Below are 26,292 nucleotides of genomic sequence, written 5' to 3' on the forward strand. Positions count from 1 at the left end.
TAAATATGAAGATCTGTCACATCTATCACATATGGCAAAAGCAGAACATCTTTCAAAAAAGCTGAGGTTTTATTGTTTTCTTCTGTTTTACCTCTACAATGAAACATTCTTTTTGGAAAAAGAAAATTCAAAATTAAGATGTGTTTTTAGCTTCTCTCTACAAACTTTAAAAAAAAAATAACATGATATGTGATATATTTTGACTAGAGCTGAAACAAGCAGTCTTTTAACCGAACAGAAAATTCAGTTGCTATTTTGGAATAAATAATGATGCACACCTCATTTTAAGCTATAATCTGCATGCTTTTAGAGTAGCAACAGTAAATGTGGCTTTTTTGGTTTGTTTTGATGCTTTTCTCCTCTGGAGATGTAATACATTCAGTTACATCACACACATTTTATCCACAAATCGCACAAAGGTTAAAAGAGAATTTCCTCATCACATCCAATTTGGACGAAGCTAGCTCTTCTCTGCTCTCACTTTTTAAGAGGCGTGCCTCTGTATATTTGTCTTTTAGTCACCATTTTCAGGCCATGAGCAGAGAGGGGCAGAGAGAGAGAAAAAAAGATGAATTCCAAAAACCCTAAAATGGATTAATAGAGTAGAGCATGCGATGATAGACAGGGCCAAATCCCTGTGACAACCACAGACATGCATTAAGTATATACAACAGAAGAAGTGAGAGAGAGGGAGAAATGAAGGGGCTTCACAAAAACAGAAAAACACAAAAAACCCTGCGAAATGACACAGTAAGAAGAGGGTTTCTCTGGGTGCTAGCTGCAGTGTTGTGATAGGCAGTGGCTGCTACTCGTCTGCGTCCATTCGGCAGCTGGTTCCTAATCCTCTTGGCAGAAATTCCTCTCCAATCCCCTTTCTGCCTGCCTACACCACACAGCAGACTGCCTGGTCTGCACACTGATCTGCTCTGTGTGGCCCGACGCTGCTTCTGCTGTTTTCTGCAGCAGCGGGCCTGCGTGCATGCATCGCTGCAGGGGCTGCATCAGGGTTAAAGGGCGAGATTTCTGCAGAGGTCATTCTGGACGCATTAAGATATGCTGTATTCCAGTGTATTCCAGAAAAACCGAAGTTGAGAAAGGGGGGCTCTAAGGTTTACAGGTTCAGTCGGTATACTCTCACAGTTGTATATATGTAAATTCTTAATTTTATGTATTTTTAGATTTTATTTTACCATGAACATCACTGACTTAGACCTTTGGAAAAACTCAAGGATACGAACCAAAAAAACCCACAGTATTCTGATTTCCAATTTGTTAGTAATTACTTTTAAAATTAATATTAAAAAACATATATTTAAATATATATATATAATTGAGTACTTTTAAATGGGTGATTTAAAAGTAACTTGTGTTTTCAATTTAGTCAACAGCTGATGACATATACTGCTGCTCTGCTAAGCTAGGCTAGCTACTTTTTTAGCGCTAGTTTAGCAGTTTTTATTCTTAATGACTGATTTAGCTGCTGCCTTAGGGATGGCAAACTAATATACCAAGCTGTTTCTTAAGCAAAACTGATTTCAAGATGTTATTTAATCAAAACTGATATACTTCGACTAGGGGAAACCGTTAAGGTAGATAAATTTAGCTTTAGTCAAGTTCGGCCATGGCTATCTCACCAGCTAGCTTGACTTGTCTCTCTTGCTTTAGCGGTGTAGTTAATTGTTTGGTTTGGTTTTTAACCGTGTTTTTTTTTTTTTGGTAAATGTAAATTTTCCATGCTGTTTTCTTTTAAATAAAAAAAAGTATATGGTAAAATAAATATCAAAGTCAGCTTCTGGGCTTAACTATGTTTTGACTAAATACCTAGCTTGCTGGTTACCGCGTTTTGTCTTTGTTCCGCAGTGCTTTTAATATCTTTTAATTTACAGTTCGAACACTTTAGATGCTTATGTGGAAGTATCAAAAAAAAGCAAAACTAAGAGGGAAATAATAGAAAACAAGCACGGCGATTCGTAGTGACATGAATTTGTCTGTCCAATTAGTCATCCAGCGACCACTCCAGATGATCTCTCAGACCTCCTGAAGGTTTTTCCTCAGATGTTTTTTTTTAGTTTTTTTTTTTTTTTTATGTGGGACTCGGCTGTCCTATACAAATTCCCTCTTCTCTGCTCCTCCTCCTCTTCCTCCTCAAGGCAGTGAGTAAAAAAGAAAAAGCGGTAATAAAGTGAAAACTCCCACAACCCACGCTAGCAACATCCAGCCGCTTCCGCGATTTCACACTCAAGGGAGGAGGAAGAGGAGGAGGAGGAGGAGGAGGGACGAGAAAACAGCGAGAAGACGAGTTTGGCTTCTACATAAGTGCACCAGACCCCCCCCCCCCCCCGCTAAATGACGAATCGCAGATTTACATTTGCTTTGTATTAACAGACTGTGTGTGTGTGTGTGTGTGTGTGTCAGCGGGGCGAAGACCGACGTGAGAGGACTTTTCGTCGGGGTGAAAAGAAGTGAGGCACGGCATTTGATAACAAGTTGACACCGGCGTTTAGAGATTACAGCGCAGCTTTGAGCCACTTGTGCTGAACTGTCTTTGGCAGATTTTCCACGGACGATTACGACTGTGCTCCTCTCGTACTTAATGATCATCTTAATCACCTTAGGGCTGAGATGATCTCCTTTAAATGACTGTAATTTCACGGGGGATTGTTTCGCTTTAAAAAGGCAGCTTTAACCCTGCACTGTCCGACACGCGCGTCCCCTCGGTGAGATCAGACGTACCCTATCATGCGTCCCGACAGCTTGCCGGGGTGCACACAGGCAGCTGTAGGTGTGTTGTCAAACACATTTCTTTCACCCCGACAGACGGGGACCTTAATGGCGAGCGGGGCCGCCGTTTGACGTCACCTCCGATCTATAAATAACGGCGGTTGTAGCATGAAAAGCGATACTGCATCTAGAGGGGGGATTGGGATTTGGCGGGGTTTGTTGAATATATTATGGATGCAAATCGTTCATCGTGGGTGCAAATCATTCGGCGCTGATAAGCGTTACGAGGCGTGCGGGGATCTACTTTGCCTGCACGGGAAAACGTTATCGTCTTCGGGTTGATGCGAACACAGCTCCTCAGTTGGGGTCTGCAGGCTACAGTTCAACTCTGAGTGGATATTTCTACAAGAGAATAGTGTTTCTGTACAAATAAATGCTGGAAAATAATATTTCATTTCCTTTCTTATTACTTTTTATTTTTTTGTGTGTCAGAAATTGGGTTATTTCCTGCCATTCTTTTCTCTTATGTGATTGTAAATCGAAAAAGGTGGCGTTTCAAACTGTTGGTTGGATAAAACATGCAATTTTAAGACATCAACTTGGAGTAAAGGAAGGTGTGATGGGCATTTTTCACAATTTTCTGACATGTAATAGACCGAATGATTAACTGATTAATGACAGAATAATGGGCAGATTCGTTGATTATAAAAATAATCATTAGTTGCGGCCCTAGTGTGTTATTTCTCTGCTCTGAGGTCTGAGATTGTGCTTGACAGGTGACATCTGGATGTGTTAAGTTTATTCTGGATTTATAAACATGCTGACCAATTATGATTATTGTACTCCCAAATTGAAATGACTTCTAACAATTCAAACACCTGACATATAATTAAGTGATGCCACAATTTCTACACAAAAGAGCAAACACAATGTTTCAATGTGTGCTGACTAAGTTGCTGACAGTCATATTTCTTTCACTACTTGTAAGGCTGCACTTCCACGTACTGCTTCATGCACTAAACAGCTGTGATAAAACTAATATTCTTATTACGGCTCAAACCGTTATTCAATATATCGATCAACAGAAAAGTACTCTGCAAATATTTTGTCAATCAGTTAACGGTTTAAGTAATTTTAAAGCAAAAATGGAAAAAAAAAAAAAAAATCACTGGTTCCAGCTGATTAAATGTGAATATTTGCTGGATTTTTTTTCATCTTGTATGATAGTAAACTGAATATCTTTGGGTCTTGGACTGTTGGTCAGACAAAACAAGGCATTTTAAGACGTCACCACTGGCTTTGGGAACTTGTGATGGGCATTTTTTTTTTTTTTTTTGCTATTTGCTGACATTTTCTCCACTTATCTTAAACTTAAACCTAATCAAGAAGATAATCGTTAGTTACCACGTTGTACACACCACTATTGAATATTGTAATAATTCAAAATAATTCTGGCAATTTTGCTGTGAACTTAAGAATCCACCATTTAAGTGCCTGACAGCAATATGACAAATTTATCCCAGTTTCTACAAAAAGAAATCTAATAATGCGTTTTTATGGTTCAATATGTGCCTCAAATTTAAACGAATCATTAAAATATTGATCAGTTTTGATTATCAGCACCAAGTTGTCAGCATTTTGAATGTGAAATTGTCAGGGATGACTGAGATGCTAATTGCTGGTTTTGTGGTGTAAATGTCGCGTTTCCTCCACCATGTATGGTATGTCAGTCCCCCCCCCCCCATATATTTCTCCTTGCATTTAACAGCAGTGCTAAAAGTTTTCACATCCCACTATACAAACAAATGCAATCCTTTCTATTTAAATCACCTCTAATGTCCAGTCTAAAAGAACTGAAGATGCTTTAACGATTCCCAGATCTAGTTCAGTCCCCCACTTTAACATTTAATCCAATGGACGCATTAACAAGGCAGCAATTAGCCTAAATAATCAACTGAAAATGACATTGACTACAACTGCTGCCTTTGGGGGAAACAGTCATTAACTGGCCTGGAGCAGTTGTGGGGGGAAAAGAACACAGCATTCACCAGTAGTACATAAATAGATGTGGGGATTTAGGTCTCACTCTCTCTCCGCTCTCCAATCTGCTGTCTGAATAAGTCTGTTTTCAGAGGGGGAGGGAGCAGCACAGGTGACACAGGAAACGCTGGGCAACATCGTGTGGACCCAAAATAAAACATCTATAGGAAAATAATGAAGTATTTAAACATTGGAACAACATTTAAAAGTGTTTGCAGATTTCTGTCATACATGCTGTTGAGACAATAAAAACATGCATTCCAGTGTTTGGCTTTGATACATTTGTGGCTCCTCGGACATTACCTGCTTTGTTTGTAGGTCTCCAGCTTGTGACCCCTCGACTGGGCCATCCTCCCAGCTGCACCCGCGAGCCAGACGCAGAAGAGCACAAGAACAGCGTCCACCTGCATGGTTCACATTCCCCAGAGGACAGACCTTTCCAGTCAGTCAGAATCTGCTCCTCTCCAGGGTTTGGAGCACTCTACCTTCCTGAGACATTCCCTTCTCCAGCACCGGAGCCGATAAGAGGGGAGAAACACAGCAACAACAGCAGCAGCAGCAGGAGCTACACTGGGCTATTCTACGGCCTGAGAGGAAAACATCCTATGGTGCTTAATCTCCACAGTGGGAAAAGCAATTTTGACTAAACCCATAAATCCTTGAGCGTCAGATGGTACAGATTTGATCCCTCCAGCGGCGGATGTGCCTGCCTCCCTGGTCGCTGCTGTGCTCAGATATCCTGCACTCTGATGTGCTCTACTCCACTTTGCACCGCCCAGAAACACCAATTCTCACAATGCTGCAGCGTGCTCATTTGTAAGGTCAACGGTTTACAGACTCGCAGAGGCTCAGAGGAAGCTCTGCGTCTGATGTGTAAGGCTTCTCAGCTCCTTCTGATGCTGCAATCTCCGATTCTGGCATGGCATAAATATTTTGACTCTCAAACCTAAATTTACAAAGCTGCATTTCTGCTCCTAGGTGTTCGCAGGATTTCAGTTTTTTTTAAGGAAATTGATTCCTTAATGTAAACCTATATAGTGAACGTAAGGTTTTGTGATTGCAGTTATTTTCTTGCTGCCTGCTGTGGTGTTTTTCACTGCTTCTTCTCAGGGGACCCAGAGTTGGGAATATTTTTGGATGCTACAAAAATGATTACAGTTTTAATTGTCAACAAACCCAGGAGAAATAAGGCCAACAGAGTTTTTAAACAAGAAATCTGCAAATCTAAATCACTAAGAGAGAATATTATGAATTATTTATTATATGCGTATATTAATATTATTCATATTCATATCTGCTTTGTCATATGATGGATAAAAAATAAAACACCACATGCGTCCCAACAGGCAGCATACAACACCAATCTGATCTTCACATACTTACCAGTCTCCTTGAAAAAAACTCGAGGAGAACAAATAATGGGTGTGTTTTATTTTAGAAACACACTACAGGTTATGCCACTATTAGTCTGTCAAGGCGTGCTGTCCATCTGAATAAGCCAATCAGAAAAAAAAAAAAAGTCTCAGCACTGATACCACCATCATCCAAACCACGTGCCGGCCCCACACCCCCACACCCCCCTCTTTTTTTTTGCAAGCTGAACAGTTGGATTATAAAATCATGAATTTGGGTTAGCTCCATGGACGTCATTCTGAAAATTGGTGTAAGTAATGTCAGGCAATGTTTGTGTTTGAGATTTATGGATCCTTCCTTACAGTAGTCCTGCTGACCGAGCAAATGTGACAGCTACCAGCTGCACAAACCAACACAGGTGAATGAAACAAACAAACAATCAAGGTGAAGGATCTCTTTCCTCTTATTATTACAATGATTTCTACACACATTTGAGTTATTTCACTTGAGTTACAATGAGCCTACTATAGGCTGTTGGTGTTTAAATATAATTTAAGATTCACGTTCGAGCCATGCTGGAGACATTATGGCCTGAATTTGAAATTGTTGTCACACAGCAGTTCATAAACTAAAAATGAAAAAATATACCATCTGCCCACCTAATTTTAGTTTCAGGGGTTTTCAGATGACAGGTGACCTTATAACATACAGTCAAAATATTTTTTTTCAGGGGGAAAAAAAATGTTGGTCGAGGAATAAAAATAAAACTTCTCCCGAGTATGTCCTAAGCATGACATACAACACTCTTCCGACTTACAACCTCATAATTAACTTACTTACTCACACTCACTACATCGTATGACCGTATTTTTGATGTGTTACTCCACAGTAAAATTTGGGAAGAGGAAAAAACATGGCTGCACCGGCCTCTTCGGGATGCACGATTTGTCTCTTAGATGGAGTCATAGTCCCTCAGCTGTGATGTGGCTGTCACAGCTTTACAGTGAGCGGAGGAGGCATGCGCTCACCACGAGTTGCCTGGGAAAAACCAGAGCATTAGACAAGATGCAGCTGCTCCTTGGCCAAAATCAAAATTCGAGGGGGAAGAAAGATAAGAAAGACATATCAGCCAATATTTATTTTTTACATTAATACCTTACAAAGGGAAACACCTGCACACTGTGGCCTCTGCAGAAGAATATATATCCCTTAAATTTGGTTATTAGACAATAGAGACTAAGATATCTACTGAATGGGATATTTTTAAAGTGGGCAACGCTGTTTCTGCTTGGAACATACCTTTGGCATTTCCGTACTTCCGTATTTCCGTTCCTCTTCCTTACCAGCTGACATATACCCCACCACAAAATAAACGGTATCTGTTATTAGCTAAAACCGGCCATAAATATTGGCAATCAACATATATCGGTCAGTTTTCTAATAACTGTGAGATACATTATCATTTTGAAAATGACTATAAAAACACAAACCATCATTTCTCTTTTTTCAAGGCAACGGTTCAGGTTCCATCAACACTGAGTCAATGGGACTCGGGGGTCTAGGTGCGACAGCGGCCTTTAAAATCGGCTCAGGAGTGACAGGGACTCCGGCACCTTTTTACCTGACTGACCTGACTTTGTCCGCAGTCAGTGCGAGGCGTCGATGTGCACTAGTCACTGTGTGTAACTTTCGGGTGTCGTTCCAGTCGTAAGACATGAACGTGCTGTCACGCCTTTGTACTGAAGCGTTTTTTTAGTGTTGGATTTGAGTGCACAAAACAATCGACAGATATCAGACTATGAGAGAAAAGCTCCGGTTTCCTCAGTTTCTATGAGGAACTACCGCATCCACTACAACTCTGTCGCCAGCCAATGAACCGCCGCCGTTCACGCGCTTGTTTTTTCCCCGGGATTTTGTCTGTCAGGCAGACAGGCACACGCTGTTCTCAGGCCATATACCGTCCACAGAGATGTCAACAAATCGGAAAGCCTTGTGTTTAAAGTGCTAGGTTGTACCAGACGATCCGGGCCGGGGGCAGGATTGGACACGCGATATTTTAATCCCAGTTTACCGAAGCGGAATTTGTGCCTGCGGACTGTACGCAGGGAAAACTAGATATCACGCGATGCAGTGAAGGCATTGGCTCACAGTAATGGCGGGGCTTTGTAAAGACTGATAGCTGGAGCAGCGGCGTGTCTAATATGTAACGCTGTTTTTATGAGATACACCGATCACGATCGGAAACATACATGATACCGAGAACGTTAATGGGAAAGCAAAGACGCGTATCAGTGAAAATGGACTGAAAAGGTGGTTGACGGCGAGACTTTAATAGCTTGTCCGGTAGCAGTCGTCCGGTAGCGCTAGCCAAAGCGAAGCGCGCCGCGTTGTCGTTCACTTCCAGCCTCAGAGCGGAATCGAGATGAGCTCTTCGCGGGAGATAAAACGTAAGTGTTGCTTAGCTGTCTGCCGTGTTGGCAAGTTGACACGCGTTGACTGTGTTGCCATTCAAGTGGTTAATGTGCGATCGCTCCCCGCAGAGCTGCAGAAAGCGAAGAGCAAAGCCCAGAACTGTAGCAACTTAAGAGAGGAGGCGAGCATCTGCAACCAGCTAGGAGAGCTGCTGTCCAGAAATGGTAAGTAGTTTATATGAGACCTAGGATCAGGCTTGATAATGCCTGCCCCCTTCATTACATCTTGGGGCTGTTTACAATGTTAAGTTTATTGATGAAGGAAGAAATGTGTAAATTATAGACATTTGTGTAAATAGTATATTTATAATACAGAAACACAGACACGTACAAGCACACGAAGCAGACTTTTTCAGACAGGTTGGATGGAATTTACATATGTTCAGATCATGCAGGAGAATATACATTGTTTGTTGGTTGTTGTTGTTTTTTTAAAAATATAAAACACTAGATGGAGGTGATGTACATGTAAGTAGACATGAGTCCTTACATGCAGATTTAGCCTGTGTGAATTTACAAACGATAGATTCATTTTCTCACAACGTCCTTTGTCTTCTTCACCTTTTGAGGTTCATGAGAGCCAGCATCTTTGATGTGGCTCTTCTTGTCTGTTTATGGATTTAACCCCACTCGGTGTGAAGTTACTGAAGGTGTTTGTTTATTCGGCCCGGTTTTTCTGCCCTCGCCACTATCTCTGTGCCACTATCTCAGTGTGTCTCACTGTATATTTTTTTACACCAGTCTTTAATGATACTAATCTCTGCATGTCTGGAATAATTTCCTGTGTCTCTGTGGCATGTTTTTTGCATGTTACATGGACGTGCACTCTCTGTCTCTTGCCATTCATCAAGAACCTTTCTAATGTCTTTCAGTAATGTAAAGTGTAGTTTTAAGATTTCTTTGTCCTATTCTCAATCTACTTATTCATCCTCTTTCCTAGTTATTTCTCTGCTTTCCACAATACCAACTCTATTTTGGATTCAGTGTGATTGCCGTACTTTTTTTGCGTAATCCCGGCACTGTTGCTACTTTTGGTTTGTGTGGGGTTTTTTTTTCCCCTCACACTTTGAAAGTACAGTGTAATATTGACCTCTGCGTTTCCTTTTTTTGGCTGCTTGTCTAGTCAGTTTGTTCTGTGTGTTCTCTCTGTATCTCAGGTGATTATGAGGCTGCCATTAGGGAGCACCAGCAGGAGCTGGCGCTCTCTGAGGTGCTGAATGACGTGATTGGACGAGCTGTGGCCAGTCGTAAGATAGGAGAGTGCTATGCAGAGATGGGAAACATTGAGGCTGCCTTGAAAGTGGGTAAACTGGTTGGCTTTAAAATGCCTGCAAAAATGCGTTTGATGCCGTTAAACCAAATTCTTCAAAGCTGTACTTTTAATTTACCTCACTACTATAGTGATACGGCTTTTGGGGACAACAATACAGTCCCACAAGGATGTTTAGGAAAGTTGTAATGGATTTGTCTTCTTCAGTACCAGCAGTGTCACCTGGACTTGGCTCGCTCTGTTAGAGATCACGCAGAGGAACAGAGGGCGCTGGCTACTATTGGTCGAACCTACCTCTTCCGTTATGAATCAGACCAGTCGAGGAGCAGTTTAGAGCGAGCAGAGGAGGCCTTCAGGAAGAGCCTGGCCATTGTGGATGATCGTCTAGAAGGTGTGTACTGTTTGTTTACTGTTTGCTTGTGTGTATCCTTAGGGATTTTTACAGATTATACTGATATAGTTTTTCATTACGTGTTTTTCTTCATTTTTCTTAACTACAGGGGCAGTGCCAGGGCGAGAGATTACTGAGATGAAGGCTCGCCTGTTCCTCAATCTTGGTCTGGTCTGTGATCATCTGGGGGAGCCCAAACGCTGCAGCGAGTTTATCCGACGAAGCGTCTTTATTGCTGAGTACGAAGATCCTAAACTATACTTTTATCTTAATGTAAAATCTCAGGTAGGAAGATGGCAGATTGTCAGGAACGGGGATTGTCCATTTTTCCTTGCTGTTCACTGACAGTGTATGGCAGGGACTCAGAGGAAATGCACTTTATCTAATGAAACGCTTACCCAAAAGTGTTGTTAATTTTTCCGTCTTCCTCCATTTTTATCCTTCAAAGGAAGAGCCAGCTGCTGGAGGATCTCTACCGTGCAAACTTCAACCTGGGCAACATCTGCTTTCGTAACGGTCAGAAATCGAATGCTGTGCGCTGCCTAGAACAAGCTAAAGACTGTGCCAGAAAGATTAAAGACAAGTTCAGTGAGAGCGAGTGCTTTCACTGCATCGGCAAGGTAGGAACGCAACCAACTCTCCTTCTCTCTGTCACTGTGAGTCTTCAGTTTGTAACTAGTGCGTGTTTGCATCCTCATGATGTTTATCCACAGGTGCAGCTGTCTCTAGGTGATTTTGTAGCAGCTAGACGATCCCTGAAGAAAGCTCTCTTGCTGGGTTCCCAGCAGCCCCTGGACAGGCAGGCAGTGAAGAAAGCTTTCAAATATGGTGACAGAGCGGGTTTTGATTCATCCAGTTTTGTTGATTGTACGTTTAATGTTTTTCTTTTCAAGAAACATGAGTTGATGGCATGATTTTTTTTGTTCTCCCAATTTCATAGCTGACCAGGGCTGTAAATTGGAGGAAGAGCTTGGGGAGGATCAGGGCAAAAGACTCAGCTCCTATCAGGCCGTGGAGCTGGTAGAACAGCTGGGGGACCTCTACTGCAAAGTTGGCTGCTACAGCAAAGCTCTGGATGCCTATCAAGCTCAGGTCAGAAACATTAAAAGATTTGCGGGGACCATGCTCATATCCCAGCTGTTTTAACTTCTAGCATCCAACATTCACTTCATTTTCACTTCCCTTATGTGTCTCTCTCTTTTAGAGATTAGAGATTAATTAGTAGATTGTCAGAGCACTGAATTATATAAAGCTGTGTTGTCATTCTGGTGTAGCTCAAGGGCGCTGAGGCACTGGGAAAGGCTGCCCGGGAGCTGGCTGTCATCCATGTGTCCCTGGCTGCGACCTACACAGACCTGAGAGAGCACAGCAAGGCAGTGGAACACTACAGACAGGAGCTGGCTTTACGACAGGGCAGCTCCTCTGAGGTACACATGACCGGCATGCACCTTCACCCAACATTACTCTTTTTTTTTTTTTTTTTTTTAACATGGCCACTCTGCAGGGCTATGGTAAATGGGTATTTGGTGTTGTGCTATGATATCTACCTGCATTAGTACTACGAACAACCGACCTAAATATATTAATACCATTATTATACTAACAGAACACACGAGTGATAGCTATAATAAACTGAAAAATATGAGTTGGAATCAATTTACTCTGCTCAAATTTTTAAGTAGACTGGCTGTGTGTGTGTGTGTGTGTGTGTGTGTGTGTGTGTGTGTGTGTGTGTGTGTGTGTGTGTGTGTGTGTGTGTGTGTGTGTGTGTGTGTGTGTGTGTGTGTGTGTGTGTGTGTGTAATGTTTGCCAATAATGTGTGTTGATACAGCCATATATGTGGGTTTGAAAACAATCAGAGGGCTTTCTTCTGATATTGCAATATGTCATTTGTCACATAAATATTTGTTTAGGCATGGAAACCCCTGTGTTGATTAAATCCATGATTGATTGATTTGTAGTTTTAATTTATAAAACAAAACACAAAACATGAGTTACATTAAAAAAAAAAAGAAAACAATTTAAAATACAGTAACTGATAAATCTTTTTTTGATATTTTACCCATCATTCATTCATTCCGTCAGTGGGTGTCCATACTTGTGAATATAACTTAACAACTGAATCTGTCTCTGTCAGGAATGTAGCACTTGGCTGAACATTGCCACAGCTCAGGAGGAGAGCGGCTGTGCCTTCCAGGACATAGACAGCAGCTACAGTATGGCTTTACGCTGCGCTCAGAAGTCTGGGCAGGCCAGACTACAGGTGAGGTGAAAGTTGATTTAAAAAAAAAAAAAAAAAAAAAGCTTTCAAACTAAATGAAGAGGCTGATTAAGTATGAAAGAAGTTTTCCTAGCACCTTTCTTATTTATCTGTAAACCCGCAGGCGTAGGCATACTATACATTTATATTTAAAGAAAAAGCTTGGAAAGAGACCTTTTGAATTTTGGAAGTCTTGCTCTCTTTCCCTCGTACAGAAACGTGTTTTGAGGTTCTGGTTGGCGTCCCAGAGACGGAGCGGCTCATTGGATGCTGATGACACTGAGGCGCGGCTGCAGGAGCTGTGTGCTGCAGAGGGCTGGAGTCCAGATGGGAGTGATGGTGAGGAGGACGAAGAGGAGGAGATGGACAACAGTGAACCTCTGGATGACAGTGACGTCGTCCTCTCAGATTCAGGTAGGCTACGTGCTGTCGACTTTCCAACTCTGAGTTTGCCCGGGACATCTCTAGACCTTTGAAATGAAATGAAAGTTACCTTACGTTCGTCTCTTTATACGGCCTCTAGATGATGATTTTGAGGGTTATGACAAGATGGTGTCAGGAAGGAGGAAGGCAGGAAGGGTGAGTCATTTATCAGTTGTTACTTTGCACAAGCAAATAACTTCATCTTTAAATTCCATGTCATACACCTTCACTGTTTTACCCTCTGACCTTCCTATGTCTCCTTGCTTTAGTGGAACAAGAGGAATGAGAAGGGGGAGACGTCTCTGCACAGAGCATGTATAGATGGAAACCTGAAGCAGGTCCAGTATCTGGTAGAACAGGTGAGGAAAAACAAGATTTATTTATTTAATTATTTTAAATATTGCCCTTTTTTTTTTTTTTTTTTTTTTTTTCCAAGAGTAAATGTGACCAAAAAAGCAAAAGCAAGACAAATAGAAAGCAAAACACAATGAAAATCAGACAGATTAGTGTAAAATCCTCAGTTTACTGTAAATAGTAACAAACTTCTTGCGCTTGGAGCTTCTTGTCTGAGTTTGTTAAATATTTACTATACAAAAAGCCCCACATTATTTCACTTCATCTTAAGAAGAGAGACAGTCTCTGCTCAGCTTTGACTCAGCTTTGTTTTCCTGCTTGTCTGTATGTCAGGGTCACCCAGTGAACCCCAGAGACTACTGTGGTTGGACTCCCCTGCATGAGGCCTGCAACCACGGTCACTATGGTAACTGATTTAGGAATAACTGTATTGAACCTGTTTTTGATAATTGTTTTATGAAGCTGAACAAAAAACCCGCTGTCCTCCACCCTCATGTCTATCATCCTTTGTCTTTTCTTTCTCTCGTGTAGACATTGTAGCTGTGCTGCTGGAGCGCGGCGCTAACATCAATGACCCTGGTGGACCCTTATGTGAAGGAGTGACTCCTCTTCATGATGCCCTTGCTTGTGGCAATTTAAAAGTTGCAAGGCTCTTGGTGGAACGAGGGGCTTCTGTCACCCTACGCAACTCCAGGGTGTGTGCGTGTGTGTTTGTTTGCTTGCTTGCTTGCTTGTTTGTTTGTGTCAGGATGAATATTACAAGGGGAGCAGGGCAATAAAATGTCGCCGATCCAGATGGCATTTTAGCCACTGGTACATTTCATGAGATTCTGTTATAGAAAACTATGTTGCAGGAAAACCTAGTGACCTTCATCACTGGCAGGCGTAGTATGATTTTTTTATATTAGTGTTATTTCCTGGCCAGTATTATGCTGTAATTTCATTATTAACACAGTTGCAAACTACTTACAATGTATGTCCATCTCTCTTATATGTTAGGGACTGTTAACTGTGACAGTGTTGCGTACATTGAAATCACTGACCAGTGCTGGTAAAATAGAAATCACCCCACCTCCCCAGAGGAATAAATCCCTTCCCAGATTGCACTAATGTGTGTATCTATTTTCGTGGTTTGGCTCTCCTCTGTCAGGGTGAGACGGCTGTGGACACCTTGCGTCAGTGGCAGAGGATGTACAGCAGAGAGCTGGACAAGGACACCAAACAGGAGTGTATGATTACAGAGAGACTGCTGAGGAAGGCACTAGCAGGGGGAGGTGAGACTTTTTACATCGTCTTACCATGTCAGCCTGAGTTTGCCTTATAAATATTCTCTCAAACACTTGTTTTTTTCCCCCACTTATCTCTGTCTAACACAGTGCCCGCTCCTCCAGCCCCAGCCAAGCCTTTCGATGCCCTGCAGGACAGCCAGCTGTTTGATGCTGAGAGCTCAGAACCGCTCTCGCCCTCTGGAGGGGGCTGTTTCACCAGCCAAGACTGGCCTGAAAACAACAGGAACTCAGAGGTGAAGGCAGTACCTGCCAGTCCCAAACGGTGGCAGAGCACTTCTTCAACACAGCGGCACAGAGCCAGAGGAACAGAGGCTGCTATTCTGTATGGGGTAATGTATAATTAATGCTTTCTATGTGGGTAAAAATACAACATAACTTTTTCTTACAAGCCCTTTGGATTCATTGAGATTATACAAACTGGATTCTTTGGAGCTATAGTTACAGTGCATGATTTGTATTCCTTAGAATAACAGCAGCTGCTCAGATGACAGCGACTCCGACTGCCCCGTCAGTCCTCTCCGTCCCGTACGTCCTAGACACAGTTTCCCACCGGCCCCGAGTCAAAAGGAAGTTCCACCAAACAAAGAAACCACCTCCATCCCTACCTCGGGCCGAGAGAGTATCAGAGAGGCTCCCGCGCCGTCTGTCTTTGCACAAGAGGAGTACCACAGCGCCATTCGAAGCTTGGGCAGTGCCAAAACTCTTCTCCAGGGTCTGTCACAGCCCCAGTTCTGCAGCACACCCGCTGTATCCTCCAGCAACAAATCAGCTCTGGTTCCCGAGGAGGACTATCTGGCTGATGAATGGCTAGAGGACGATTTGGGGGAAATTCAGCCGAAGAAGAGGAGGAGGCTTCGAGTAGGGGAGAACGGGATGAGAGGGGAGGACGCTGCCTCATTTTCAGCAGCCAGAAGTCAAAACAGGCACTTAAACTCCGACTCGGCCTGTAGAGGTAATTGACTTCTTTTTCCTTTTTTTTTTTATTTAATTTTATTTCACACCACATTTCTTTTGCTTATTTTAGCCACATTATGCGCGTCTTCTTTCAGGTTCTGCAGTTCCCTCCTCCTCCAGCAGGAGTCTCTCTCTGAAAAAGAATGGCTCTCTGAGGCCCCACCAGGTCAAGATGACTCAGATGCCTGGGATGGTGAGGTTGGGCAGACGAGAGGTCAACAGGTCACACAGCCCCACCGTTACAGACGATGGCTACACGAGACCCGAGACGCCTCCACCACCGCCACAAATACACATGCAGGTCTGAAGGACAATTACCGTGTCCTTCCACTTAGTCTGATGAGTTCTAGAAAAATGCACATAACACAGTGTAATGACTAATTTCAAGTTCCAAAGAGTCGCAGTCAAAATTCAGACAGAGATTTCACATTACTTATTCAGGACAGCACTGACTTCAGCTGACAGTTATTAATGTTTCAGCATGACTGGGGGCCATAACTGGAACGTCATTTGTCGGGGATCCGTCTTCACCCTTGATTAACTTTAGAGGGTGATGAATGTGGCTGTAAATGAGAGAGAGCTGATTAAGAGAATGGTGCCATTTTAAGATTCTGCTGCTGCTTGAATACCACCGGCTTTGGCAGGGATCTAAATGGACTTTGTGTGTTTAAAAATCACAAGTCTGCATGCGTCGCACTGCACAGTTTCCGTTTCAAAATCTGCATCTTAATCTCGATTTAATTTCACATTTCATGGTTTTGGTTAGTGAGGAATATTATAAACAGTTTATTAGGGATGACTAGTTAAAACTATTGCAGCCTAATAAAAGAGCTATAAAGCCAACTTTCATGAATTTTGTTATGTGTTTTGGAAGCTGCAGTTCCTGGTGCTGTTGAATTGTATTGCATTGTATTACACTGGCAACACTGAACATTGAAGGTTATTTAATCCACAATAGTAGTTTCTAAAATTTAAGATTATGTCTAATCAAGTACATAAAAACGTGTACTTCTGTTATGTGGTCAAACAATCGTATTGTTTCCATATTTCCAGACATGTGTGTGACCACATACAAATGAAACTTAAATGAAAGAAGCCATTTTGTTTTGCTTATATGTATGTTTTGTTTTGTTTTTTTGTTGTTGTTTGTTTGTTTTTTTCAATTCATATATTTCAGCCTCCAGCTCATACATTGGCTGCTCCCATGCCCACATCACTGCCTCCGCCAATCAGAATGAGGGTCAGAGTTCAGGAAGATGTTTTCCTCATCCCAGTTCCACAAAGGTTGGTGTGAATGTACAGACAGACAGACAGACAGACAGACAGACAGGTGAAATTAAAGGAAATCTGGTAACTGTGAAGGCCATAGCTTGTGATTCACATCATCCTCATACTCATCAAACCATTCAGTGACTCCTCGTGCCTTGTTGATGGGGGCATTGAGATCCTGTTTCTTCACTCATTTTTCAGGTTTTTCCTTTAATTTGTCACCTGTCTCTGTGTGTGTGTGTGTGTGTGTGTGTGTGTGTGTGTGTGTGTGTGTGTGTGTGTGTGTGTGTGTGTCTTTTTTTTTTTTTTTTTTTTTAAATGAATGAATAGATGTCATTTAAATCTTCTGCTGTCACATAATCAGTTTGTACTTTTAAGATACTGTTATAGCAGCAGCATTTTTAACACCGGGGTTTTTGCATGTTTTTTGTTCATATACCCACAACCACTGCCCTGTGTTTCAGTGAGGCAGACTCCTGCACTGTGTTGTGGCTGTGTGAGCAGGCCGCTCAGCGTTACTACCAGAAATGTGGCCTCCTGCCTCGTCTCTCGCTGCAGAAAGAAGGCGCTCTTCTCTCCCCGCAGGACCTGCTGCTGGCTGTCCTGCACACCAATGAAGAGGTGAGGCCAGTTTGAGCACTAAGACATTAAGAAAAAGTGTCTTACATGTAGGCTGTTTTAATGATTACTTTGACTTATTTTCATCAGCACAGAGTTTTAACATCGCTGTATGTTGCAGGTTTTGGCTGAAGTGTGCTCCTGGGATCTCCCTCCCCTCCCTGAGCGTTACAAAAAGGCCTGTCACAGCCTGGCAGTGGGTGAGCAACACACACAAATGCACACAAACGCAGACAAACACATTTTAAGTAATCCATTCTGAAGCGAGGTGTCTCTGTCTACCTGCAGATGAGAACAAGCGTGTCACCCGGCTTTGTGAGGTGCAGGATGGGAGCTCCTCTGTATCGCTGTGTGGCCTCAGCTTGGCCGCCTCTTCCCTCAACCCGCTGCTTCGTGCCCTCAAACTCCAGGCCAGCCTCACTGAGCTGCGTATTTCTGGCAACCGCCTCCACGACAGCCTTCTCCCCGAGCTGGTTGCCACAGCCATCACCATGCCCCGGCTTCGGCTGCTCGACGTTTCTGCCAATCACATTACAGAGGAAGGGCTGAAGAAGGCAGTAAACGCTTTAATGGGACAGAGCCATCCTGCGTTTCCGGTAAAGACCTCAGCTGGACGAGTCTGTTTTTATTTCACCTGCCATCATCAGTGTTTCCTCTGAGATTCCATGCAGCTTGCGTTAAAATTTGTTCCCATATCTGACACTATTTGGACCCAGATTATGTGGAAACTTAGCACTGTAGTAAATTTAAATTATATACATTTATTTTATAGTATCTTTAAAGGGTAAATGAACACTAAATCCCAATAAAACATATTTTCTTACTGAACATAGTTTCTGTTTTATGTGCAGCAGTGTTGCCTCTGAAACTTCTGCCAACTACAAAAATTCAAAGCAGAGGTTTCCTTTGTGCAATTCCAGATACGGAAAAATTAAAACTTAACAGCAACACCTGCGTAAAATTGGGATCCAAAATGATTTGAAATGCATACTCCCTTGAGTTTTTCAAATGTCATTTTCCAACACTGAGTGCCGCAAAAAAAAATTGTAGTCACACACAGGTATCGGATGGGTGAGAAAATGTTTTTGTTTTTTTTGGTCGTTGAGTGATCTGAGGTGTCAGTGTGAAATGTCAGGCTGTGGTGCTGCAATAGATTCAGAAGATGTTACACTGCATGATAAGCGGTCAGATGTATTCTTAAGGCTGCAGAGTCACATAGTCATTTCTGAGTTTAATATTTGCTTCCCAGTGATTCACACAGTTACTAGCGTTGTTTTTTTTTTTTTGTTTTTTTTTAATGACCAGTTGCTTAGAAAAGCTTGTTTTTATTGTCATTATGTGTTGATTTAACTCGTGATGCAGTTCAAGTGTGACACCCTGTTCAAGTCTTCACCGGTGCCTCGTTTAGTGTGATTTACAAATTGAAACCACAAACCCAACGCCCCACCCCCTTGTTCTGTTGAGGTGTCAGAAACAACAGTTTCAGAACAGTCATCTCGAACAGCGTTGCACCCTTTTACTACCACATCTGAGAATGACATAAACTATTTTCTTCCTTGTGGTGCTTTCCTCTCATAGTGCCTGGAGGAGCTTAATCTCAGCATGAACCCTCTGGGAGACAGTGTGTCAGAGTCCCTGTCCTGTCTCCTTTCCTGCTGCCCTCTGATGGCCAAGCTGTCTCTGCAGGCCTGTGGCCTCACTGCTCGTTTCCTGCAGCAGCATCGACTGCTGCTAGCCAGCGCTCTGACAGGTAACGGTCTAAGATGTAGAGTCGCTGCCACTGGAGGATTGGAGAAAGTGTTATATAATAGGACGGATAAAGTTGCGTTCCCTTTGACAGGTTTTAATGGACAGTGTGCAGTATGTGGCTGAACGGCAGCTTCCTCCATTAATCTCATCCTTGTATTATCAATAAAGCCCTACTGAGAGGTTTAACTGAAGTGCCACGTTGTCGTATTGGCTAAAGATGGAGAGAGAGGAGATGGAGCACTAATTAAAAATATTTTCTATATGATATAGTATTGTTCATGTACGAACCAAATATTCAAGATTTTTAAAAAAAAAATGTTTTTGGGGTTTAAAATGAGTAAATTAATACATTTCTATCCTTTGACCTTTAAGGCACCGGCCACTTGAAATCAGTGGATCTCTCCCACAATGCATTGGGCTCCACTGGCTTTGAGCTGGTGTTGAAGACTCTGCCTCTTCACTGCCTCACACACCTGGACCTGTCTGCCGTCCGCAGGGGTCCTGCTGATTTCCCGGCACTTGAACACCTCACCAAAGTCCTGTCACAGGTACACACACATAAATCACGTACTCTGATATACAAAAGTGGCAGTGTATTGATTGGTTGAGGGGTTTACATGGAACTGTAGCTCCAGTGCAATACAAACAACTGAAGGTGTTTGTCTTCAATCGTAGGGGGACTGTTCACTGACTCACCTGAGTCTGGCGGCCAACGGGTTGACGGACAGCAGCATTGCCACCTTTGCCAGGTGTGTGTGTGTGTGTCTTTTCTTGGGCCACTTTTCTATGGAACCTTGCAGGGCTCATAATTACATTTTTTTTTTTTTTTTTAACTTCCCTTCCAGGTGCCTGCCTTCATGTCCATCTCTAGTTAGTCTAAATTTTTCAGGAAACCCGTCTGTCACCTCAGCAGGATTTCACAGCATCCTGAACTCTCTCAAAGAGGCCTCTCGACCTTTGACCCTTCTAAACCTTGAAGGTATGTACTGTATTTGTGTGTGTGTGTGTGTGTGTGTGTGTGTGTGTGTGTGTGTGTGTGTGTGTGTGGATCAAAAGATCAAAAGTATAATTTACCTAAAAGTAAGAGATCGCTCTGTACAGAAATGAGATGTGGTACATTGCTACTGCATATTGAAACTGGAAGATAGTGGTGAGGTTGATGACGAAAGAATCTCTGAATATTGTGAACTGAAGGAGTTGGAAAACAAAATAAATTGTATTCTCTCCTGTTCTTCTGTATGATGATTTGTGACAACCATTGTTTTAAAAAAGTTCATGTTCCAGATTTAGTGATTCCAGATGTGTTTAGAATTGAAGGCTGAAGCTTTAATAGCATACATTTTGGCCATGATTATATAATGTGTATAATGTATAATGTATTGCATTTGCTGAATATATTTTAAAAACATGGAGCAGGAGGGGAAAAATAACTTATGATACAAATCCTCATACTTTATGTGAAGTCCAGATTATAAACTGAATCAGAAATACATTGTTTAAACTGACAAGTTGATATATACGGTAAATGCAGATTTTATTTTGTTTGCATAACATTTTTTAAATTTGTATATCATGTCTCCCCGGAAACTATATATTTACTTACTGTTCATATTTGTATGAGATCGAATGTTGGCTCTGCGTTGATTCATGTTACTAAATAATAGGGTCATGTACATGCCCAGACATGAAAAAATGTAACTATAAGCGGCACTAGTGGTCAAAATCTGCACATGGTGCCTTTGATGGGGGGGTTGTTATAAAATACCTAATGGTGGGTAAAAATATGCTGAAGCTAGGTCTGGATACTAAGTCTTTATTGCAGAACCTCTTGAATATCACGTATACACTTGGAAATTCTGCTCGCTGCTTCGCCCTCAGGTTGTCAGGTGTCGGGCCCCTGGGACAGTGCAGGTCTGGATGGTTTGTCAGAGCTGGTCAAGGATCTCCGTCTTTGCTCTCAGGGACTCAACAAGCTGGACAGGCAGGCTCTAAAGCACAGCTGGGACAACGGTCAGCCACATGGACACTTCGTAGACCGGAACGCCAAGTGCCTGCTCGCTGCTGCGGCGTCCTCATGAGAAGGGGAAAAATGAAATCTGCTGCATGGTAAATCTTTATCACCAACACTGGATTTTGATCCATTTGAAATCAGTAACTAACTTGTGTTTTATGAATTAATAAACACGCAGCTTTGTGTTTATTTTTTTTTTTTTTAGATTTTGTTCAGGCCGCAAACTTAAATCTTCAAAAGGACTGCGCTAAAAAAATAACCAGTGACAGACCATCCATGGACACTCTGTGAATAGCTCATGTTTCATGTATTTTGTACGCCTTTATTTATGTGTAAGTCTTACGTACATAAAGTTTGTCAGCAATGTGTTTGTGTTGTCATCCACCTTTGTCCTCAACCCACCGAATTATCGTATGATTTGAAGAAAAGAAAAAAAAAAAAAGAAACATTAAAGTGACTCATAATGCTTTTCTTTCAGTGGCCCATTTTTAATCTATCAAGAAAAATGTTCTGGTTCATATATATCCAGAATAACACTTGTTTTACCCACCTCTTTAAGTCAATATCAGACATAGTTTTCCACATAAACCGTGCGGTTTCACACATCACTGCTAAGAATGTCAGCTTGTAGTTGCGGCAGCTTCACCACTTAACCACTTTGATAGCTTTTTGCAAAAAGCTGTCTGAGACAAGCTGTGATAAGAGAGGGTTTACTCTTGCCTACAAAGCTTTTGTCTGAGTATTGCAGGGTTGTCAATTAGAGGGTCAAAAAAAAAAAGTTGTCCTTGGAGAATAGGGAAGTCCAGGGGTGCCAACATTAAAATCATTTATTTTGATTGAACTTTAATGCTCCATATGTTTTTGTACGATTTATGGCAAAATTACAATTTGATTAATCCAATTTTTATTCTCATGTTTGGAAAATCTACATATCTACTGCCAAAGTGAAAATTAAACTGAAAAGTCCATTGAAAAATGATTTTCTCAGTACTTCCACTGTTCCAATCCATGGTGTGACTATTTTCAGCTGATGGTTTGATGTGCTCCTGGGTTATTTCTGGCAGTAGGTTGATGTTTGTGGGAATAACCCAAAATAAACTACAGCGTCCGTGTTCGCGGTAATGAACAAACATGTCACCCAAAGCAACGATGTGGGTTTACTGATGTCTCTCTAACCGTGAAAGTGTGGAATACGCTGTATCGAGGTTTGACTGCACAGACAGTACTTGTCGTTCATTTCAATTTATTGTTCGGTTTGGTCTTTTCATGGGACCAATGGCAGATTTTTTTTTTTTTTTTTCTGCCAATGTATCTAAATATCATTTTCCTTATAAAAGGATATAATTTGACAGGACTCAGCCATTGCTGCAGCTCTGTGACACTAAAGACAGAACAGTGCTTTGAGCTAAATGCTAACACCAGAATTCCAATATGCTCACAATGACAATGCTAACATTCTGATGTTCAGCAAATATAAAACAATGTTCAGGATCATTTTGCTAATTAGCACTAAACACAAAGTGCAGCAGAGGCTGAGGTGACTGTCAGTTTTGCAGGCTTTTAGTAAGAAACCAAAAAATGAGACAAAGTGAAATTTTGACCTGATGACGGCAATAGAGGAAAAGTCAAGGGATCATAGTATTCATCATCAGGGGAACATGACAAAGTTTGTACAAAATTCCATGGCAACACATTAAATAGTCGTTGAGCTATTTCAGCTTGGACCAAAGTGGTAGACCAACCAACAGACTAACATTTCCATCCCTAGAGCTAGGTTTTGGTCAATATCAGTTAATTTGTGGTTTTTGCCTCCTTACTTTTCAGTGAAGACTTTAGTAATTTCATTTGGCAAGCTTTCACTGTGTTTATTTATTTTCTCCCTTTATGGAATAATAGTATTACTCCTTAATCTCCTTAATCATGTCCAGGACCAATCATGTTCAGACCATGTTATGGTCAAGACGGTCTGAAGGCACCACTGGTGTACCATGTACTGCAATGAGCTACTCTCACATAGGGTATGATCAATGTCAGACTAAGTGCAAATAACTTGTTTTTTTTTTAACTTCCCTTTTCATGAGAAGGGTGGTTTAACAGTACCCAACAACATCCTATCAGAAGAGGGTTGATAAGCAGTGGTTGGTTTTTTGTTTTTTTTTCATTATCTTTTTGACTTTTTCAGTTTCAGTGGGTTTTGACCTCACTTGTCGTTGTTGCCTTTAATACTTTAATTAAAAGACAAAAAAGAAAATTATCTATTGGTTGGTGGTTTTTTTTTTTTTGGGCCATCCACCCTCAAAAGTTTTATTATTGTTGTTATTATTAATTTATCTGATAATTTATTATTTATAGTTATTCATTTTTTAACAGTAAAAGGCTATCTATTTCTGTTGAGGAGCTAAATGCATTTTGTGGTTGCCATTGTTTTCTGGAAAAGCCGTGTGAAGTGTTAAGAAATGTTTCCGAGAAGTCACCACAAAAACCGCCGGAAATTCACAAGTCTTACTTCGCTCAGAAAAGCCTTGTTGTTTCAGCTTTGTGGTCACATTATCAGTATTGATTGTGGGCTAACATGCATATGACTGATCACAATTTAACTTTAGCTGTAGCTCACATATTGTCATTTGATTCTTTTCAAATGTACAAGAGAGACTTCTGTCTGAGTAGCTTTCAGCCCACATCGTAATCTTTTTGAACCTTTTCAATCTTCTTTTTTTTAAGGTTTGTCACTCAAAAGCCTGGTTCTTAGTGTTAAACATCAATCATGGAAAACTTAAAAGCCTATTTGAATCTATTTGATATAGTGTACCAAGCTCCTGGCCTATACTCTGAATTTTATTCCTTAGTACAGATAAAGTAATTATAGTAGGGGATTTCAATATTCATGTTGATGTTGATAATGATAGACTTAGAACTGTGTTTATCTCATGATTCAATTAATTGGCTTTGCTCAGGGCGTGAATAAGCCCACTCACTGTTTTAAACACACACTTGACCTCATTCTGACTTATGACATAGAAACTGAACATTTGATAACTTTCCACAGAATTCTCTTTTATCGGACCATTGTTTGGTAACTTTTGAATTCCTATTACTGGACAACACACTATTAGGCAGAAATGTCTTCTCTAGATGTCTATCTGATAGTGCTGTAGCTAAATTTACGGAGCTGATTTCACCAGCACTGCCACGTTTCAATATAACAGAGGACTCCTATGCAAACATTAGTCCCTCCCAAATTGATCACCTTGTTGACAGTGCTGCAGGCTCAATGAGAATGATTCTCGACTATTGCCCCTCTAAAAAAGAAGATAATAAAACAAAGGAGGTTTGCTCCATGGTTAATCTCCCAAACCTGCATATTAAAACAAACTACGTGAAACCTTGAAAGGATATGGCGTTCTACCAAACTGGAAGAATCCCACTTAGCCTGGCATGATAGTCTTAAAACATATAGGAAGGCCCTCTGTAATATCAAAGCAGCCTATTACTCATCTTTAATAGAGGAAAATAAAAATAACCCTAGGTTTCTTTTCAGCGCTTAAGTTAGGCTGACAGAGAGTCATAGCTCCATTGATCCATGTATTCCTACAGCTCTCAGTAGAGAGGATTTCATGAGCTTCTTTAATGATAAAATTCTAACTATTAGAGACAAAATTCACGACTTCCTGCCCTCAACCAGCACCAATATATCTTCAAACACAGGTACCTTAGAAACAGCCGTAAAACCCGATGTATACTTAGTTTTTCTCCCATCGACCTTCGGCAACTAACTTCAACAATGTCTTCATCTAAACCATCAAACTGTCTCTTAGACCTCACCCCAACTAGGCTGCTTAAGGAAGTTTTACCCTTAGTTAGCACCTGTCTACTAGGTGTAATACATGTGTCTTTATTAGCAGGCAATGTACCGCAGTCCTTTAAAACAGCTGTAATTAAACCTCTACCCAAAAAGCATTCTCTTGATCCAGATGTTTTAGCGAACTATAGATCATATCTACCCTTCCCTTTCTCTCAAAGATCCTTGAGAAAGCTGTCGCCAAGCAGTTGTGTGACTTTTTACATCATGATAGTTTATTTGAGGATTTTCAGTCAGGATTTCGAGTGGATCATAGCACAGAGGCAGCACTGGTGAAAGTTACAAATGACCTTCTAATTGCATCGGACAAAGGACTTGTCTCTGTACTTGTCTTGTTAGATCTTAGTGCAGCATTTGATACCATTGACCATCATATCCTATTACAGAGACTGGCACATTGAATTGGCAATAAAGGAACCGCTCTAAGCTGGTTTAAGTCCTATTTATCAGATCGATTTCAGTTTGTGAAGGTTAACGCTGAATCCTCCATACACTCAAACGTTAGTCACGGAGATCCAAGAAGTTCTGTGCTTGGACCAGTTCTATGCACCTTATATATGCTTCCTTTAGGCAATATTAGTAGGAAACACTCCATAAACTTCCATTGTTATGGCCCGGCCTGACATAGACACCAGTTTGGTCAGTTATACGTAACTCTTGACAACTGTGTGATTTCTTAAAATCTGACCAGCAATGAATTCTGGTGTTAAGTTTGATCAGCACATCAAAGATATCGCCAAGACTGCCTTTTTTCACCTAAACTCATATTTTCACCTTAAACTTCAGTTAATCGCTCATTCTTTAATTACTTCAGACCTTGTATTTCTTATTGTCCCTCAGGCAGGTCGTACGCAGTCTCAATGATTCTATTAAACTTAGTATACAGCATAGATCCAGATGTATTGGATCTGGATCTCCGTCCTCCAATAGACCCAGCCTCTTCTCTTGTCTCTCTCCTTCCCTTGTGTTCATGTTGTCCATGTCCCTCTCTCCTTCTCTGTGTTTGTTTCCTTTCCATTATATGTATGAATGCTGTGCTTGAGTTTGCCTATTGTGTGCAGTTGTGGTCTTGTCCTCTTTCCAGGTGGCACCTGGAAGTTGCCTGGTGTCCACCTGGATCATATCCTTCATATATATTTACAATTATGGGTTTTTTGGGGGGGGATTTATAATACCTTGCCATACAGTGCAGGTGCAATTCCAAACTGACATTGTGTATAGTCCAACAAAGAATATTCATAAAATTTGAAATGCAAATAT

General features: G+C 41.4%; 1 protein-coding gene across 1 annotated transcript; it reads left to right on the plus strand.

Moving 5' to 3' along the window:
- The first annotated feature begins 7,774 nt into the window (after positions 1 to 7,774).
- On the plus strand, positions 7,775 to 22,089 carry tonsl (tonsoku-like, DNA repair protein). Its single transcript, XM_040137926.1, has 29 exons — positions 7,775 to 8,561; positions 8,655 to 8,750; positions 9,743 to 9,885; positions 10,063 to 10,246; positions 10,356 to 10,485; positions 10,695 to 10,866; positions 10,960 to 11,074; positions 11,187 to 11,338; positions 11,521 to 11,673; positions 12,384 to 12,509; positions 12,722 to 12,920; positions 13,030 to 13,085; positions 13,199 to 13,288; positions 13,617 to 13,689; positions 13,815 to 13,978; positions 14,434 to 14,557; positions 14,660 to 14,901; positions 15,038 to 15,524; positions 15,622 to 15,827; positions 16,704 to 16,810; positions 17,260 to 17,416; positions 17,535 to 17,613; positions 17,702 to 18,009; positions 18,992 to 19,163; positions 19,535 to 19,710; positions 19,838 to 19,911; positions 20,008 to 20,141; positions 21,041 to 21,268; positions 21,379 to 22,089. Exons 1-28 carry the CDS (start codon positions 8,537 to 8,539, stop codon positions 21,238 to 21,240), a joined length of 4,344 nt encoding a protein of 1,447 aa, XP_039993860.1. The 5' UTR covers positions 7,775 to 8,536; the 3' UTR covers positions 21,241 to 21,268; positions 21,379 to 22,089.
- Positions 22,090 to 26,292: the final 4,203 nt, after the last annotated feature.

This window comes from Xiphias gladius, chromosome 10, assembly GCF_016859285.1.
Source record: "Xiphias gladius isolate SHS-SW01 ecotype Sanya breed wild chromosome 10, ASM1685928v1, whole genome shotgun sequence".
Lineage (NCBI taxonomy): Eukaryota > Metazoa > Chordata > Actinopteri > Istiophoriformes > Xiphiidae > Xiphias > Xiphias gladius.

Excerpts from the sequence above, each read along its gene's own strand:
- tonsl (XM_040137926.1), top strand. The coding sequence starts at position 8,537 with ATGAGCTCTTCGCGGGAGATAAAAC. Across the intron at positions 11,674-12,383 it reads GACAGGGCAGCTCCTCTGAG|GAATGTAGCACTTGGCTGAA; the intron begins GTACACATGACC and ends TGTCTCTGTCAG. Across the intron at positions 19,164-19,534 it reads GCTAGCCAGCGCTCTGACAG|GCACCGGCCACTTGAAATCA; the intron begins GTAACGGTCTAA and ends TTGACCTTTAAG.